Below are 18,093 nucleotides of genomic sequence, written 5' to 3'. Positions count from 1 at the left end.
GTTAATCATGACTTAAATTAGGAATCTACTACACTCGCCTACTAACTTTCTAAAGTTCATTTTTATAAAAGAAGTCCGTAAAATTAATCGTTTGATACTGACCAACTTAGTAGTCTAAAGTTAACCTGTAAACTGAGAGAATTAAGAGAATTAGTTTTAATCTTTGGTAGGGTCATAAGTATACATTGATGATGAATCTCATAATGGAAGAAAACCGTTTTTCAATGATCTTTTATTATTTAGTAATTTATCAGTTGAAATGGGTTGGTGATGAAAATTATCTTAAACCAATCAATAATATCATGTATTAACTGTTGTTTTATATTAGGTAGTTGGAGATAATCGACAAAAACAATGAGACTAGGTTTCATGTCACTAGAGACTTCTCAGCAAGACGTACCTTTAATCTTGAGAGAACTGTAGATCACTGTCGGATTCTATCCCATGTCACCCAGCTTCATTACCAGAGACGTTATCACTTTGCTATTTGGGTTGCGACTGGTTTTCTGTATGTATTAACAAGTGATTGATCACTGGGTGGTGACCAATATCATACTTTACAATGCTTTTTATTTTTACACATATAATCTGTCGATCAAGTTACAATGAAGCTGCTAGCCTAATTGACTCGACACTAGACGAAGTGGGGTGGAATCTCCCAGTGAGCACCAGTTGCTTCAAGATTACAGGTACACCTTGCTGATGGATGTTAAATGACATGAAATCCAGGTCCAGGATTTCCTATCTGTAACCTTCAATCACTTAACATCTAGACATAGTAAACGTGATGTCGAATCCCTTGAACTGGTGGCAACACTTCTATTTGACCGATAGAACTCGATGAACACAGAAAGTAGACAGATATGACATTGGTAACTCCTAAATGATTGACCAACTGTAATTATGATTCTATTAACAGTCTTATCGGATGAACAGTATGAGTTTTCAATCGAGGATAAATTCCATTTAGCCACTTCAAATTATTCAATAACCAATCAATCTTTTGAAAACATTAACTCCTTTATCAGAAAAATGAATAAAATGTATTCAATTATTAACAGTTATTCATTTTTATTACTATAAGGGGCTAGTAGAGATTGTAGAATTTCAGTTCATTAAGGACTGATCTTAGTTAAACAACCATAAAAAAAACATGGATGAGTTCCATATTAACACCAAATAACTGTCAAATTGTATAATTTGAAGATTTTAAGAGAACCCACTGCCAATTATGTCTGAGGACTGTTGACTAATATCACGTGACAAACCACCAATCAGAATTCCGACTTTAATTTGGTGTATTTCGCGATTATTATTTAATCTACGGCTTAGTATCTCGGATTTCACCAATGCACATTTGACCAGTAATATTAACCTTAAGTTGACAGCTATTTACCTACTGGTCCACGATTCCGTATACTCCTTCTGTCATCCCCTTGAGTCTAGAAGTCAGCAACCAGCCCCTACTAACTGCATTACACATAATAAAAAAAATAGTAATCATACATTAACTAGCCAAGAAGTGGCTGTGACTAAAGGAGACTGTAAATAACAAGCTGGTGACAGATTTAAAATAGTAAATCATATAACACTAGTTAATGTCCTGACCGAAAAAAACATAACAGAAGAAATATGGGTACATCGTAATGCAGTTACTTAATAACTATACAATAAGAATATATATAACAATAATAATCCATAAATTAGTTCTGGGAGTTAGCATTCCTTCAAACTACTTTCTGATATAACGTTACTCATCATAGAAATGAATCTTGAAATATTTATTTTTACAGAGATTATGTTACTACTGATTCGGAAATTAGTGGTTTTTATTTCCACATCTAAATTGGAACGGTGTGCAATTTATGATCGTATAAATATCTACAATATGAAATTTGTTTCATGTACTACTTCTCTGACCAATTTAAAACTATCCTCAAACGCTCAAAATGAAGCCTATTTTCAAATAAATAAAATGCAGGATTTTTTCGACATGAATACTAATTTTCAATAGCTCAGTGGTAACGTCTCTGACTGTGAAGCTGAGTGACACGGGATCGAATCCACCAGGGAGCATCAGTTCCCTCAAGATTACAGGTGCACCTTGCTGACGAGTGCAAAGTAGCACGAAACCCAGGTCCAGGGTTTCCTGTTGACCACCTCCAACCACCATGTTACCTTAAGAAAAGTTTTACTAAACGATTAATATTTTATAACAAGGAAGCATTTTATAAGAACTTTCGTCTAAATTAGAGCGAATAGTTTCACAATATTTGGGCGCCGAATCAATGTAAGACATTAAATAGGAATATATTTGTAAAATCTCAGCGAATGAATTTGAAGTTAATTCAACGTTTCACCTGGCAATCTGGCCCAAGCTTTTTCAAGGAAATATAATCAAACATCAAAATTATCGGATATTAATAGGTACATGGTTCTCCGGTTCATTGTATACTGAATAGGTCATCCAATCAGCGTTAAAAATGTCTAAACTTGGTAGATGTATTAGTGTGTAAGAGACTTGTGACGTGAAATGATATGTGTTAAGATAACATATTGTGTATATACGTAAGTGGTGAGAGAAGTTTCATTCACATTATATTGTCTCCTGTCGATGAATTTTTAAGAAAACATACAATTTTTTAATATCTGATATGAATCATGTATGTCACAGCATGTATAAAATGAAGATAAATAAACAAAATAAAAGAGTGAAATTCGAAGAGGAAGAAACTGAATATATGTGTTATTTTAATGTTTCAATTCATTGTTTAACGAATTCCAATAAGACAACTGATTAGAATCATTGAATGTAATTGTCACTCAGATAATAAGTGATAGATAAAACGGAAAGGAGTTCAGGTTTTTACTTATCATTGATTAGCTGCCATGATATGGCTAATTGTATTTCATCCCTCCTATTAATATTGTTTGGATTAGCCCATATGTATAGGGCTTCGACTGTTTGTCTTTCCTTGTAAGAATTGAAAGCTTTTTGAAGGATTCTTGTGCCATCAAAATCAATTGTATGACCCGATTCTATCGAGTGTAATGCTATCGCTGACTTGTTCTCAAGTTTCTTTACATCATCTGATGAATTTGATGAATTCTTCTTTGGCGGCCTGTTTAAACATCTGGGCTACCTATTCCTGTCATCTAGATATTTCAACAAGTTATCTAATTTCGTTTGTTTTAATACATCATTATGCCTATTAATTGCACAACCTATTCAGGTGCGTTTCTGAAAAGTGTACAACCTTTCGCTGTAAAGGTTACAGAAGGCCTAATCAGAGATATTGTGGTTGCTATCATTATGCTTTGAGAAGAATGTACATTATTCAGATGTCGATTGACTGGGCTGCTAACTTCTAACTGGCAATCACTCAATATTTATCGTCAGGAAGGACGAAGTAAGAAACGGAAACTTGTTGAAGTACTTTGTTCTGAGAATTCCATATTGTACCAAAAATATAATATTGAATAAAGCTAATAATAATAATAAATAATAATAAATAAATAAATCTGAGGACTTAGGAATGTGCTTTAAGTATTGTTTGTGTTCCTTAACCCTCACATTCAGTTGCATTGAAACATTTTGTTCTTTCATTGTAAAGTGATTGATTTCTGCATGAAATTCACTTGGTACTTTGAAAAAAGGTTTTATCGTTTTTTGTTTTTCTTTAGACATGTTGTTTAAAATCTGAAATGATAAGTTTTAAGAAAATACTATTAAAAACTACAAAAGTTTTGAAAACATTTGCAAATGATTTTACGAAATAGTTAAAATTCACTTGGTATTGTTTACTTGTATCTTCTCATTGTTGTTTAGAAATGCAACCGATCAGTCTCTTGGGTTCGAGTTCCAGAGTGACACATCAACTCTAAGATGCAGGTACATCCAGATGACGAGTCTCAAATAGGACGAAACACGCGTCGAACTGGATTCCACTGCTAGCCACTATCCATCTTTGCTTACAATGCTTTTGAAATAAGGCTATATCGAGGCAATAAGCACAGTATGCACATATGCCAATAAGGGACTGACTAGTTGCAGTCCCAAACATCAATGGGAAGATTAAAACAAGTAATACTAAGTGAATCTATGTTAATAATTCCTATAATATAATGTTTATCGAATTCCATTGATCAAGTAGCAGTGTAATCAGTTGTGATTCGTATGATATTGTGGTATATTATATTGCAGATTATAGCTAGTTGGAGATGATCGATAAAATGTTATAGATCAAAGTTTCGTGTTGACTGACACTTAGCGGCATGAAATATCTAGAGTAATTTAGAGAATTAATAGTCTAATAAGTGTGAACAAGATAGAAACACTAGTTTTGTTAAGCTAAACCTTTCAGATGATTGCCAAGTGACATGAAATATATGTTTAGGGCCTGCTGATCATTAAGCTCAAGTGCCTGACTTCTTTTTAGCGGATAGTAAATATAAAAATACAAAATATTAAGAAGAAATCAACATTAAGATTTATATCAACTCTCCTACAATCAATTTAGATTATGGTTAAATTTTGTGAATCCCTTTTATTAACTTACTTAACAGACAATGTTATTTGAACAGTAACAAATCGCATATTTGTACTGTTATGATCACTATCTTATCTGCATAAACATGCTTGATTACATGACAGCCTACGCATGTATCTCTCTCAAGCTTGAATGTTAATCGCTTAAATATCTCTCAAGAGCCATTCTCTTTCCCATGTATGTATGTACTCGAATCCTATTGTTAACCTTTGCTTTGCCTTGCTGCACCTTATTCTATTTGACTACAAATTTGTCTCTGTATTTGCTCACACATTGACATTTGCTTCTCTGCTTCAAATTCGCTCTATATGCCTGTAGCTTTGTTACCCTTGCTATCCACTAAGAAACTGTAGTTGTCGCTTCTTATTACTTACTGACTTCAAACACTGTTGGGATTCACATGATAACGGTTACAAAGGTGATTGATTAACGGAGCAAAGCCACTATAAATTCATATACTTTTTTAAACATTATTTCATTCAGTGTGAATCTTGTTTATTCGATTTTCAATGAATTTTCAATAAATTAGTTAGTTCTTCACTTTGTACGTTCAATTGGATAATTTCTGTAAGTAATAATCCTTAAGCAAAGATGGATAATGGGCAGCAGTGGAATCCAGGACGCGCGTTTCGTCATATTTGGGACTCGTCAGCTGGATGTACCTGCATCTCAGAGTTGACGTTCACTCTGGGACTCGAACCCAGTGCCTTTCGCTTCAAACGCCTTCGCTTATAATGCTTGTGAATTTAAACCATATCGAGACAATACGCACAGTATGCACATATGTCAATTAGAGACTGACCAGTTACAATCCTAAACATCAATGGGAAAATTCAAACAAACAATAGTAAGTGAATTTAATAATCCCTAAGTTTGATTGGTATATAAGGAAATGAGCTTGAATTTAAATTAATCTGAGGCTTTTGCCAAATAAATCTCCCTCTTAAAAAAAAGTGAGATCTTATGTTTTGGTTCTAAGTATCGCTAAGAATATCTCTGTTATCACAAGTAGATCACATTTTTTATAAATCATAGTTGTAGCCATTTACCACAACAAATGGTAAAAGATCAATTTCATTATAAACAAACATGAGCTGAAGAAATGATTTAGTCAATTCCCTTTCTAATATACAAATCAATTCAGAAAACTGGATTATATACTGGAATTGGTATATTTAATATTTTTAGAATATTATAATTAGATAGAATAAATTTGGTACTGCTTAAAGGGATGGTAATTGTTCCCGGTAATTCGTTGCTTTTTAGTGGCCCGAGATCTAATTCCAATTTGATCGTGTGATCATCGTTTTTGAGTTATACATATCGTCAATCCTCGTACTTAGTTATCGACTTAACTCGCGTTGGTGAACAACGGAAAAAAATAAGTCAAATACAAGAATGGATATTTGGATACGTATATTTCGTACAATTGGTGAGCGGCCAATGCTCCTCCACGAGGGATGACAGGCGTAAGTAAGTAAGTGAGTAAATAAGTAAGTATATTCCGTACAATCGTTGATCGGAAAGCGAAGCAAAACGAAATGACGCTCAATGGAGAAGGCGAGTGAAACAACTCGACATAACCAAGCGTGAATTGATATTTATAGTTGAACAAAAATAAATTACTGACATGTTATGAATAAGATAAGAAATGCACACACATACGCTTATATAAAAAAACAGTCAGGACTAATAAGCCAGTAAGTGACAGGGTAAAAATGTGGCTTGAGAAGAATGAATAGATTGATCTGTCCAGAGGCTAGAATAACATATATGGGCTTGACATAGTATCAACCCAACAGTTTGTTTATTCATTTTTTTTTTATTTCCCTTTATATTTTACTCAGCTTTATGTAATGAACACTTACATTTTACTTACAGGGTGTTTTTTTCTAGATTTAACTAATATTACTAATTCATTGGAAAACAAATCTACTTAAGTGATTAATTCCCTACGTTTGACTTTCTTTAATAGTTTAAGACGACATGGTGCCATTGTCTATTTTAAATTTAAGTTGTTATCATTTACTTTGTTACTGAATATTAGTCGTTAGTAATGAAAATTCAATCATGCAGAATAAAGTGTATTATTAATCAAAATGTTTATTTCTCACTGTTTTTACTCATAAAATTTTCTTTTTCTCCGTTGTTACATTAGTCAAAATATGAGTTAGATACTACTAATATTTCTGATTTTATCATTCCGACAAAAGAACATCCTACCTACTTTGCCTACCTGTAAATGATATTAATCTTGCCTCGTGTAGTACATATATATAAATAAGTTTCTGTGTTGGCGTTTGCATTTTTGTACGTGTATACTGGTGTACACAAATGAAGACATTCGTATATACTGAGACTAACTCTTGAATATCTTATTCATATCATTTGTTGCTAATTATGCTGACGTTATTATTATTATTATTGTAAATATTATTATTACTATCCTCACAACTGTGTCACTGTCTCAGTAATTACAATGTTAATAATAGAAATCAGACATTTTGAATATTTATGATTATGAATATTTCAGAGCTCAATGACTTAAGATGGACAAAAGAATTCAATAGGCATGCATATTCATATTATAAATAAATATAAGATACGTCATAAAATACATAAACTTAGAATATCGTTGATTACCATATCAACCAGTAGGTATGTACTACCAACTGTAATGTCATTAGTTGTAATAATAGTATGAATTTCGTTAATGGTATTAAAATTACTAGAAGATTAACTAAGCAACTAAGCCTAGTATAAATGTGTACAATGTTTATTTTCTTGAGTTAAGTGGATTTTTTAAACCATAATTTTGATTATAAATTAGATCTAGTCAACTAACTTTTTTTTCATTTCCTATTCACTGATCTTTTAAGTGATAGGTTATGTTCGTTACGCATTCACTTCCGTTTAAATATAATCGAAATTCAAAGCGCATTGTTTGTGTTATTGACAGTTGTTTCCTCCTAGTATAAAACTTCTTATAAGTGAGCACTCAAGATTCTATCAGGCATTGAACCCGAAACCTTTTGTTTAAGAAGCCAATATTTAACTCATAGAGAAACTGAGACGCTGTCCAACGATACCTCAACAGATATCAATTTTTGGTAGATACAGTCTATAAATTTAAATTAATTTTCACAAACCCCATCAACTGATTTTTTTTAATGGCCAAAACTAAAGCTTTCAGGCATCCCAATAAGTTCTTAGTTCTGAAAGTTAAAGCCAAACAACATAAGTATGCTCAAATATTATGAAGATAAGAAACGTATGTACATATAACCATAATTTATAACGAATTTTGTGTATAAATTAAGATAAAAACACTTGTGTTAAAATAATGCAATTATAGTGGTGTCATGTTTCTTTTTGAAGCTGGATGATTTCGTTACCATAGTGTTACTATCAATACACAATCTGAAAGAGAAGCAAGGTACTGACGTGTCTTGATTCGTGTGCTTCATATATTAAACTCTAACTAACGAACTATCAAGTGATTAATTGTTATGTTAAAATATATGCTGATCATTGTACGTACATTTTAGATTGATCTCTTAAACTTTCCTAACATTATTTCTATCTCTTCAGAACAAAGCTTCCCAGACTAACTTTGGTTGGATACAAAATCAAACAAAACAAGGACATACAAAGCTACTATCAATAGGTTGCCACTCTCATTTGATTCATAACAAATATTTAATTCATTAAATCCTAATTTATAATATAATTCCCAAGAAGAAAACCTAAAACTGAAAGTACTGTTAATCTAGGTGAAGCATTTAATTTGTTCCAGCATAAAGGTTGATTTGGAAGAGATGTTTTTGTGACAAGTATATCAGACTTATATTACTTGCTTAGTTGAGCCCAAGTGCCCTGTTACGGCGGAAGTTAGGAAGAATCCCATCTCCCTCTCGAAACGCTCTCATATAGCCACGCGTTTATATACCCACTGTCAGGGAATTCCTACTTACCGCTTTTTCGCGGCAGGGGAATTGTTTATGAAAATGAGAAAACCAAAAGCGAATATCCGATGCTTAAATCGAGTTGATTGGTAAGTAGAACCCACATAGGGGAGTTGAGAAGCACTGATTCCAGATCAATGGTGCACATAAGCTCCAGGAAAAAATGGCGTATGAACCCATTCTTAGTCACCACCTACCACAGGACCTCACTTCCTATCATTGCTCCACTCCCTCGTGGACCACACCTTTGGACCAGAGGCTCGGATAGTAGTCTCGTAAGAGAACCATCTATTTCAATTTGGGGACCTGGAGAGTATCCCAGCCCACATACAAATTGAATGATGACTACTTAGTTTGACGCATATATTTTGGTGCCTCCTTGTGCCAATGTTTATGTATTTACATAAAATATGAATAGTGGAGTAATTACCGCAACTAATCTTGATGGCATAATATCAGTTAACTTATTTCATTAAGACTAACAATGTCAGGACCTACCACTAAAAATTCACTCATTATCTGTCCAGATGTTCATGGTCACTAGAAAGCTCTTTTATCAAACTTCTTGATAAGAAATCCGAGTTTTTAATTCTTTGATTGAAGAGGGTGAATCTCATCCTAATTGGATTCAATCATTATTTCTAATTACTTTTGGTGTTCTCGAGGTCACCTTATTCTAGTGTTAAAAAATCGTAGTGAACATCTTATTTTCCGAGTCGTCGTTTAATACTTCCATTGAATAGGATTGTTCTGCATCAATGAATTCAAAAAGATTAACAACCCCAAAAGACTTTAAAGGATTTCGTCGTCTCTATTCGGTAGCAACTGATAGGCAATTATGACTCCGAAGCTTCTTTTTGAACGAAGACTTATTGAAGTAGTCTTTCATAGTTGGACTAACACTGACTACTGCTGCAATCAATATCTATTACTAGTTTTAAGTTCAAGCCTAGTTATTTCATTGTTGATTATCCATCAAACACTTATGTCATCTAGAACTAATTATACTGATGACATAAACATTCATAACAACTACATAAGACAGAGTCAAAAAATACATGACTATATATCATCTCTAAGTGATATAACTGTCATTAAAACTAGTAAACTACCTTGTTTGATCTACATGGAACCTCTTATAAAGATGGATATACAAATACTGTTTCAAAAGAGGATTCTTTACATCGAACCTTTATTCATTCATCTATCACAATGACGAATTTGTTTGATAATGACAGTAAGATGTTTACACGTAGTCAAATAAAACAATAATGACTCAACATATACAATGAAAAATTGAATTATATAAAGAAAACTTCTTGAGAAATTCCAGAAAAATCAAATATCTAGCCTTACTACTTCTTGTCATTCTTATTGTCAGTTTTTTGATTTAAATCGTAGATATTTAGTTAGTTACATGTTTAAATCAAGTAAATGCATGCTAGTTAAACATTGACCTTTGTTTGAATTAACCCGATGATTTGAAATCAACATTGATCAAAAAGTAACCAATGTGATGTACAAATTAAAGAGATTTCATTTTTTTTGAGGGGGGGGGAAGAAGACAGCAAAAGAAAAATGTTTATCTAAGTATTATAATCGTTGTTAAGAGATATACGGTAATGTCTATTACTATGTTATAGATATGTTGTTTGATTAATTAATATTTTACAAGGATTTCTAGATTATTTGGATACCAAAATGCATTGAAAAATTGAAACCGAAGTTCCATTGAATTCACTTGATATCGTTTACTGGAATCTTCCCATTGCACAAGCACGTGGCTATCAGGATTCAGTGGCTAAGTGGATAACACGATGGTGTTTGGGGCGAACGGTACAGGGTTTGAGTCTCAGAGTGAACACCAACCCTGAGATGCAGAAACATCCAGCTGATGAGTCCCAAGTTGAACGAAACGCGCGTCCTGGATTCCACTGTTAGGTACTATCTATCTTCGAAGTTCCATTAATTGAACATAAACTAATCATTTAAACAAGAGAAATAAATGACATCTTTTTAAGGGCCTTTGATCGATACATCTCAAACAGAAAATGTACAAGTTATCTAATGCTTTTTAGTTTACAATCAACTAATCCAAAAAAGTCAAACGTTTTGGGACAGAAGAAAATGTGGTATCATGTTTAATACAACATGATTTTTGTTCAGTTATACATTCATTGTCAATTCCATTCAATAATTAATTGTTCAACATAATATTCACTTTATTTAAGTGTTTTATTCTATTCTATATCATATTTTTCTATTAGTTTAGTAGGAATTTTGTAGAGTTTAACAGCATGCGCGATCTGTTCTCTATTGTTTCTATGTTGAATATACTTTTGTATTTCCACTATATCGATTATATATGACTTTCGTTGACTCATTATGTGAGTGTATTTAGCTGAAGTGATCAATGATTTTAGTTAATGAATAAAATCCTGACCTTCAATTGGTCTATGTCTTTTTCTTTGTAGCATATGCATCTCAGTACAGTTTCCTGTTTCAATCATCAGTTCTCCACAGCTATGACAAGTATCCTAATTGCTGTTAAAAAGGAATATGTGGAGATTGTAGAATTTTTACAATTTACGTCACAAACTGATCACCAGTGAAAAACCCAAAGCACTGGGCAGACGTTTCGTCTTGTATGAGACTTCTCAACAGTAAGCATACATGACCACATAATCGAGAGTTAAATCCAGCTCTTTAGGTCACTCACGAACGCTTAACTTTTAAACTATTGAGCTGGAATCAACTGCATAAGTGTTTAACTTCAATCAATTTACGATAATGCTTAATCCCCATCCACTGTTGGCGATGAATAGCTGTCTCGCACCAGACACGGATTGAACTTCATTGGTCACATTTTCTCAGGACAACTCCAGAAGTTACATTTTGAAGCATGTTACTGGAGAGCACATGATTGTTACCAGTATGTATATGCATATACGTACATATATATATATATATCACAGTTCATTGCTCGTTTCCGGTATTAAACAGATTGAATAAAATAAGAGCTAGTTATACTACACGGCTAGTCGAACAAACGTAACTGCGAAGGTAGTTTAGAACAGCGATTAATTAGTTGGTCTCTGTATGTACTGACCGATAGATCATGGATCTAATAAAACATGGATGCAATCATAAGCCTTTAACTCATTTTCTTACTATTTAAAAAAATTTCATCCTATTAAAAACATAAATTTCCATTTGTTCTCAACATTTATGCCTGCATCCACATCATTCCTGTTTCACTAGACAGAATGAGTTTATTAAGTGTGCAATATTTCCAACTGTTGATCATTATCTACCAGGTTTGAAGAGCTCAAGGATCGATCGTGTGCTGGACAAATCGCTACTCTACAGATCATTGTGGAACAATCAATTGAATGGGATTGATCGCTCGACATTAAATTCATCGACTATGAGAAAGTATTCGATAGCGTGCAAAGGATAACACTATGATGACTTCTTCGACACTACGGAGTGCCTGAGAAGATAGTCAGCAACATACAGAACTCTTATGACGGCTCATAGACTCATTCGAAGTGAAGACCGGTGTCAAGTAAGGCTGCTTGCTCTCACCCTTTCTCTTTCTCCTGGTGATCGACTGGATCATGAAGAAGCCAACATCTAGAGGGAAGCATGGGATACAGTAGACAGCTAGGATGCAACTGGACGATCTAGACTTCGCGGATGATATGGCTCTTCTATCACACACGCAACAACAAAGGCAGAAGACGACCAGTGTAGCGGCAGCCTCAGCAGTAAGTCTGAATATAAACAAAAGGAGAAGCAAGGTTCTCCGATACAAAACAACATGCATCAATCAAAATCACGCTTGATGAAGCTTTGGAGGATGTGAAAACCTTTACATATCTGGGCAGCATCATTGATGAACACGGTGGACCTGATGCAGATGTGAAGGCGCAGATCGGCAAAGCAGGAACAGCATATCTACAATTGAAGAACATGAAACTCAAAACAATTGTCAACCAACACCAAAAAGAGAATTTTCAATGCAAATATCAAGACAGTTCTACTGTATCGGGAGGAAACTTGAAGAACTACGAAAGCCATCATCCAGGAAACACAAGTGTTTATTAACGGTTGTCTACGCAAAGTACTTCGGATTCGTTGATCAGACACTATCAGCAACAAGTTACTGTGGGAGAGAAGAAACCAGATTCCATCCAGCGGAGGAAGAAATCAGGAAGAAGCACTGGAAGTGAATAAGATAAACATTAAGGAAAACACCCAACTGAGCCAGAAGATAAGCCCTCACATGAAATCCTGAAGGCCGAAGGAGAGGAGGAAGACCAAAGAACACGTTACCCCGAGAAATGGAGACAGAAACGAGAAGAATGAATAACTACTGGATAGAACTAGAGAGGAAGGCCCACACGACAGAGTGGGTTGGAGAATGCTGATCGGAGAACTATGCTCCATTGGGAGCTACAGGAGTAAGTGAGTAAGTAAGTAATATTTGAAGAGATTACGAACGAAATGAAGACTCAGCGACACAGTGACCAGATAAGCTAACTATTCGTACACATTCAAGCCTCACTAACCAGAGGGAGAAGTTCAAGTCAGAAGAGGGAAAATATATATTTCAGAAGCAGCCGAAAGCACGCTCAACAACAGCAAACACAACTGAAGCGTATATATACAGCATTAAAATATCCTTGGTGAACGTCACAAAATAGCATATTAAATGACGCAACGAACCAATGACATTTAAGGTCCTGCCAGGTGGGAAATACAATATAAGTGTGAAAATGAGCTCTGTTGGCGTAAAAACGAGAAATTCAAATTTCCAAAATAAGATTACAAAAAAGACATTTACCAAGTGATTTCTGTGGACCTAGCATCCCCAACATTCTTTTTTCTATGCACTTAATGATTCTGTACTTATTATTACAACATGCGTAAGAACTCTAGATAATATAAATTTTGTTGTACACTCTTGTTTTCAGTTCAACTATCATTTGTTTCCGTTAGTATCAAAGTTATTTTTTATTTTGTGTTAAATTATGATTTCCCTATAAACTGTCATCTGTATAAATTCATTTAGCATTGCTTATTTGAATCTTCCCATCGATGTGTTAGGACTGCAACTGGTCAGTCTCTAATTGGCATATATGTATACTGTGCGTATTGCCTCGATATAGCCTTAATTCAAACAAGCAATACTAAATGAATTTAAACTTCACCCCATCGCACAAGCACGTGGCTATCAGGACTCAGTCGCCGAGTGGATAACGCGATGGCGTTTGAAGCGAGGGTACTGGGTTCGCGTCCCACAGTGAACATCAACTCTGAGATGCAGGTACATCCAGCTGACGAGTCCCAAATAGGACGAAACTCGCGTCCTGGATTCCACTGCTAGCCACTATCCATCTCTGCTTGTCATCTATATAGATTATTTTTTTAATATAATAATACTGAAATATATCTCAATGAAATAGTATACTCCTTACTACTGAGCGCCAAGAGTGAATTTATTTACATTCAAAGTTAATTTTCATCACCTATTGAAATTAGATAGATAACTACTGAAAATAGGTCGGTGTCGGGCAATATAGTACATATTTGTTTATGTTTTATCAATAATACATACTCTTTACCTCAATTGTATTGTAAATGAACTCGATACCTGAAAGTTTTAAGACGAACGAGATGTATTTTAAATCATTCCGTAGGAATTCAATGTCTCAAACTTCCTCCTTATCAATACATTTGTACTGTAAAGTGATATCGACTAAATCATGAGAATTCAGGCAGTCATAATTCAACTACTTAATTAAGAACCAGGTATCAATATTAACAACTTATACTGAGATATATTGAATGTGAAAACTGAAGAAAAGTCATTTATAACATGAAATGTTCTGTTATATATGAAGCATATGGATGTATCTGTCTACATTAACTAGGTCGTCACTGATTATTTTGACCGAGTATATCAACTTGGAATATCATACAACTATTATTCAGCATAAAAGTTTTAGTTTTTAAATAATTAATACCTCAATACATGTGGTTCACCTACCTTTTCAAAGTAAACTTTAATACATTCTCCTTGTACATAGCTAATTAAAAAACAGTTAAAATGCAATCGCTTCAAGAAGAATAACTAAGTAACTAAAACTTTGTATGAAATATTTTTACTACTTAAGTAGCCAGATGCAACATTAAATTGTATTTAATTTGTCACAACAGATTTGAATGCAATATACTTCCGTTGGTTATTTCAGTATCATGTCTCTCACCTTACGTTACCTACACTCATTTCGGTTGTTGACCTTACGAATGTATTTGACCTTTAAATCATATTTAAGTATACGTTACCTATTGGCCATCTCAATTTTATACAATGGAAGAAAGTCTGTCATACTTACATTGCTACACATATGCTATTATTCTGGATATGTTTTATCACAGACTGAGATGATATGGTGAACCGTTAAAAAACTAAGGAAACTTTATGACAGTTTTTTCACACAATCAGGCAACTTAACAAGAGAACACTATCAGCTGTGGTAGGTATCGACCCCATTATACTCGGGGATTGTGGTTTACACGTTGTTATAAGTTGATACTTGCTCCTTACTTACTCCTGTTACTTCTCGCAGAGGAGCATAAGCCGCCCATCAGCACTCTCCATCCAATCCTGTCCTGGGCAATCCTTTCCAGTTGACTCTAATTGCCATTCATTCTTTTGATATCTACCTCCGGTTCTCTGAGCAATGTGTTCTTTGGCCTTCCTCTTTCCCGCTTCCCATCAGGATTCCAAGACAGGGCTTCCTCGTGATTCAGCTTGATGATTTCCGTAATGTATGTCCTATCTACTTCAAACGTCTTTTCCTAATTTCCTCTTCAGCTGGAAGCTTATTTGTTCTCTCCCACAGTAGACTGTTGCTAATGATATCCGACCAACGGACATTGAGTATCTTGTGTAGACAATTGTTTATAAATACTTGTACGTTTTCGATTATGGTTGTAGTAGTTCTGCAAGTTTCAGTTCCGTACAGTAGAACTGTCTTGACGTTCGTATTGGTGATTGTTACTTTGATATTGGTTGACAGTTGTTTTGAGTTCCATATGTTCTTCGACTGTAGGAATTCTGTGCTTGCTTTGCCAATCCTCGCATTTACGTCTGCATCAGATCCTCCTCGTTCATCGATGATGCTTCCCAGGTACGTGGAAGTTTCCACCTATTCCAGAGGTTCTCTATCAAGTGTTATTGGTTTGGTGCTCACTGTGTTGTATTTGAGGATCTTGCTTTTTCCTTTGTGTATTTTGAGGCCTATTAATATTGAGGCTTAAGCTACACTGTTTTGACCTGCATTTGTTGATGTGTATGGAATAGAAGGGCCAGGTCATCTGCAAAGTCCGAATCGTCTAATTGATTCTGAGATGTCTATTCTATGTCGTGCTTCCCACCGGATGTTGAGGTCTTCATAATCCAGTCAACCACTCGAAGTAAGAGAAAAAGGAGAGTAAGCAGGCTTGTCCGATGCCAATCCTCACATGGAATGGGTCTGTTAGTTGTCCTCCATGCACCACTTTGCACTGTAGTTCGTCGTATGAATTCCGTATGATATAGATAATCTCCTCAGGAACTCCATAGTGTCGAAGAAGTTTCCATATTGTTCTCCTGTTCACTCTGTCAAACGCCTTCATATAGGCAATAAAGTTGATTTGTAGTGACGAGTTCCATCCAACTGATTGTTCCACGATGATCCATAGGGTCGCGGTTTGTTCTGTGCACGATCGATCCCTACAGAATCGGTCTGTTGGTCTCGAAATTTGGCGTCTACTGAGTCTTCCATCAGGTCCAGCAACACCTTGCTGAAAACCTTACCTGGTACCGACAACTGTGTGACGCTTATGTAGTTCTTGTTTGCTCAGATCTTCATTCTTTGGTATCGTGATGAGGTGTCCTTCTTTCCAATCTATCTATGGCACTTGTTCTTCTTCTCAAATCTTGGTGAATAGAATGTGGAACATGTTTGGAGTTACTTCAATTTCTGACTTTAGTGCGTCAGCTGGTATATTGTCAGGTCCTGCTGCTGGTGCCTCTTTGTACCGATATTTATGTGTTTATATAAATAAACAAGTAAAACTGATCTTTATCGTCGTCGTTGCTATCATTGGTGGGTGCATGGCAATGGATAACATTCATTGTGATTCCCCCCTTCTTTGTTTTGAACGATGCTTTGATGATTCTGGATCCGTGAGATTCCCATCCTGCAAGTGCATTTCGTGCTTCTCTGGACAGAATTAGAGCAACTTCCTGAGTATGTGGAGCATTTTCCTCTTTGTGACCAGAGTACAGCAGCATCTCTCGTATCTAGCCTTTGCTGTCCAGCTTGGATTGAATGGATTTCGCTTATTCCGAGTACTGCCAAGTTGTATCTCCTCATTTCCGTTGCTATTGACTGGTCATTCAGGTCTCTTACATTGTCCGGACATTCCGTGTACCTATAAAATTGTTACTTTGGTTATTACAGGGGGCATCGACCTCGTGACTTCCGAAGAATCTCGGCTTTCATCATGAGGCGTCATAATTCTTCCTTCAACTCGGAGGGTAGAGTTCAAATGGTTTAGTTTGTTTAATCTGGTTGGCGTTTTTTTAGCAATATTTTTTCTACGGGATGCGGTTGCCGACCTCATGCCCAACCCTCCTCCTTTACCCGGGCTTGGGACCAGCAGTAACTCTAGAAGAGCTATTGGCGGAGTTATTGTTTAATATACCCATGTGAATGTTTCTTTATCAAATTACCTTACAATTTAGAAAACCTCATTTCATTCATGTCAGGACTTATGTTTCTCTGTTATTGATACGTAGCAATGAATCAGTCTACTGGCAGTTGGTTACTAGTGCTGATATCCATAATGTACGTTGTTGCAGAACTCTGGAGTCATTTGGGTGTTTATTTAAGAAAAAAAAGTAGACTCATTGTTTAAGATATTTCTATTAAACTGCTGATTAACATTAACGATCTATGATCTTGATAACTCTAATTTGCTATCGATTTTTATAGTATATGCAGATTATCATGTTTTTTAATCGTCAATGATTGTTATAGTTAAAACAAATGTCCAAGGCCCTGGAGGAAGAATACTTTGTACGCGTTATGAACTCACGACGTCAGTCCAACGGAGAGGGTATGTCAGATGATGTTACCTCGAGCACACCACTTAATTTTAAACGTATCAAACGCTTTTCTGTTCTACGTGAAGACAACACTTCCAAGATGCTTGAAGAAAATGAAGATAATTTACCGCTAGCTCAGCTTAAAGATCGTTCTCAACCTAAACAATCATTGGAGGATAGTGGTAAGAAGAAAATGAAACAGGTTTGTTTTTGTGATACTTAGTTTTTAATTTGTGTTTGTTTTCTTTTTGAAAAAGTTCCAATTGTAAAATCTTTTGAGTCGTTTTAGGAGGTGATTTTTTTCGAGACATTTTCGTCTGTTTATGTTAGGTGGTTATAGGTATTTGGACGAAACCTTGAACCTAGGTTTCGTGTTAATTGATACTAGTCAACAAGGTGTACCTGGAGTCTT

At 35.0% G+C, this 18,093-nt stretch overlaps 1 protein-coding gene across 1 annotated transcript in view; it reads right to left on the bottom strand.

Annotated features, from left to right (window-relative positions):
* Nucleotides 1-10,755: 10,755 nt before the first annotated feature.
* The window catches only part of Smp_000560 (hypothetical protein), a gene marked incomplete at both ends in the record, with an annotated part of 16,869 nt that continues 9,531 nt past the window's right edge, over nt 10,756-18,093 (bottom strand). The window contains one exon of the mRNA XM_018790400.1: nt 10,756-10,916. Within this exon, the coding sequence (XP_018646311.1) occupies nt 10,756-10,916 (161 nt within the window). The remainder of the gene's footprint in view (nt 10,917-18,093) is intronic.

The sequence above is a fragment of the Schistosoma mansoni genome (assembly GCF_000237925.1).
Source record: "Schistosoma mansoni, WGS project CABG00000000 data, supercontig 0113, strain Puerto Rico, whole genome shotgun sequence".
In the NCBI taxonomy this organism is placed as follows: Eukaryota; Metazoa; Platyhelminthes; class Trematoda; order Strigeidida; family Schistosomatidae; genus Schistosoma; species Schistosoma mansoni.
This window is presented reverse-complemented; position numbering and strand designations above follow the sequence as displayed.